Source organism: Pangasianodon hypophthalmus, chromosome 2 (assembly GCF_027358585.1).
Source record: "Pangasianodon hypophthalmus isolate fPanHyp1 chromosome 2, fPanHyp1.pri, whole genome shotgun sequence".
Taxonomy (NCBI): Eukaryota; Metazoa; Chordata; class Actinopteri; order Siluriformes; family Pangasiidae; genus Pangasianodon; species Pangasianodon hypophthalmus.
In genome coordinates, this window is record NC_069711.1 from 35,210,160 (window position 1) to 35,212,088 (window position 1,929).

General features: G+C 44.0%; 1 protein-coding gene across 5 annotated transcripts in view; it reads left to right on the forward strand.

The window, feature by feature from the left end:
- Positions 1 to 1,628, forward strand: part of pik3r5 (phosphoinositide-3-kinase, regulatory subunit 5) — a 40,257-nt gene extending 38,629 nt beyond the window's left edge. For all 5 annotated transcript variants that reach the window (XM_053228836.1, XM_053228831.1, XM_053228823.1 and 2 more), the window contains exon 18: positions 839 to 1,628. In XM_053228836.1, the coding sequence (XP_053084811.1) occupies positions 839 to 1,335 (497 nt within the window). In that variant the 3' untranslated portion in view covers positions 1,336 to 1,628. The remainder of the gene's footprint in view (positions 1 to 838) is intronic.
- Positions 1,629 to 1,929: the final 301 nt, after the last annotated feature.

The following is a 1,929-nucleotide window of genomic DNA, read 5'->3' on the forward strand; positions in this document are numbered from 1 at the left end:
CACTCATTCACTCACTCACTCATTCACTCACTCATTCACTCACTCACTCACTCATTCTCTCACTCATTCTCTCACTCATTCTCTCACTCATTCATTCACTCACTACTCATTCACTCACTCACTCACTCACTCATTCACTCACTCATTCACTCATTCATTCACTCACTCACTCATTCACTCATTCATTCACTCATTCATTCACTCATTCATTCACTCACTCACTCATTCATTCACTCATTCACTCACTCATTCACTCACTCATTCACTCACTCATTCACTCACTCACTCACTCATTCATTCACTCACTCACTCATTCACTCACTCATTCACTCACTCACTCACTCACTCATTCACTCATTCATTCACTCACTCACTCGTTCATTCACTCACTCATTCACTCACTCACTCATTCACTCACTCACTCACTCACTCATTCACCCACTCACTCATTCACCCACTCACTCATTCTCTCACTCATTCATTCACTCATTCACTCATTCACTCACTCATTCACTCACTCACTCATTCATTCACTCATTCATTCACTCACTCATTCACTCACTCACTCATTCACTTACTCAATCATTCACTCATTCATTCACTCACTCACTCACTCATTCACTCACTCACTCACTCATTCACTCACTCAATCATTCACTCATTTATTCACTCACTCATTCACTCACTCACTCACTCACTCACTCATTCACTCACTCAATCATTCACTCATTTATTCACTTAATCACTTATCAACTTATTCATTCCCTCATTCCCTTACTCACCATGTGTGTGTGTCGTGTGTGTGTGTGTGTGTGTGTGTGTGTGTGTGTGTAAAACAGGTGTGAGGTGTCAGTGTGTTATAAGCCAGACGGCTGTTCTGATTGGCTGAAGGTGAGAGCTCTGTCCAGTCAGATGGAGCAAACATTCTGCTCTCTGCTCTGTTACCCATCTCCACCTTCAGTGGGCCCCAACCATGAACCTCACCCAGAACCTATGGACCCCAGCCACCAACCTCTGAATCCCAACCACCACCACCAACCTCTGAACCCCAACCACCAACCTCTGGACCCCAACCACCAACCTCTGAACCCCAACCCCCACCACCAACCTCTGAACCTGAACCCCCACCACCACCAACCTCTGGACCCCCCACCACCACCACCAACCTCTGGACCAACACCACCAACCTCTGGACCCCCACCACCACCAACCTCTGGACCCCCACCACCACCAACCTCTGGACCCCAACCACCACCAACCACTGAACCCCAACCACCACCCTCTGGACCCCCACCACCACCAACCTCTGGACCCCAACCGACCACCACCCTCTGAACCCCACCCTAAACTTTAGTCATAAACTTTATTAATCTTTAATAAATTTCTTCAGCTCAGGGTAAAATCACTGTAACTGCCCATAGAAATGTTATGACTGCAGACCGTCTCTACAGCACTGACACTCTAAAGTTTTGCACCAGAAAGTACTGTATATTGTTTATTTTAAACTTTATTCTAGTTAAATTGATGTTTAATCAGCGTTATGTGTAATTATAGTGTATATTATAATGATAAAAACTAAATCAGTGCCATTTTCCGGCCTGCTGAAGCTTAAAGAGCGATTCTCTCTGATTGTATCGACCAGCAGGGAGGCGCAGTGATGTGATGAGGGTTCCATTAGTGTTCTGCAGCTCAGGGAGTTTATTAATGGTTTAAAAATAACTTCCTTTGTGACATTAAAACACTGAAAGCCTTAATCACCAATAATACTATCACCTTATTAATTAAGATCTTTTAAATCAAAGATAAGAGAAGCTTTGCTGAGGGAAACATCTGTGTGTGTTTTCTGATTAGCTAAATGGCTAACAAGATATCTCAGGTTTTAGGAACACGTGTGTTTGTGTGTGTTTGTGTGTGTGTGTGTGTGTGTGT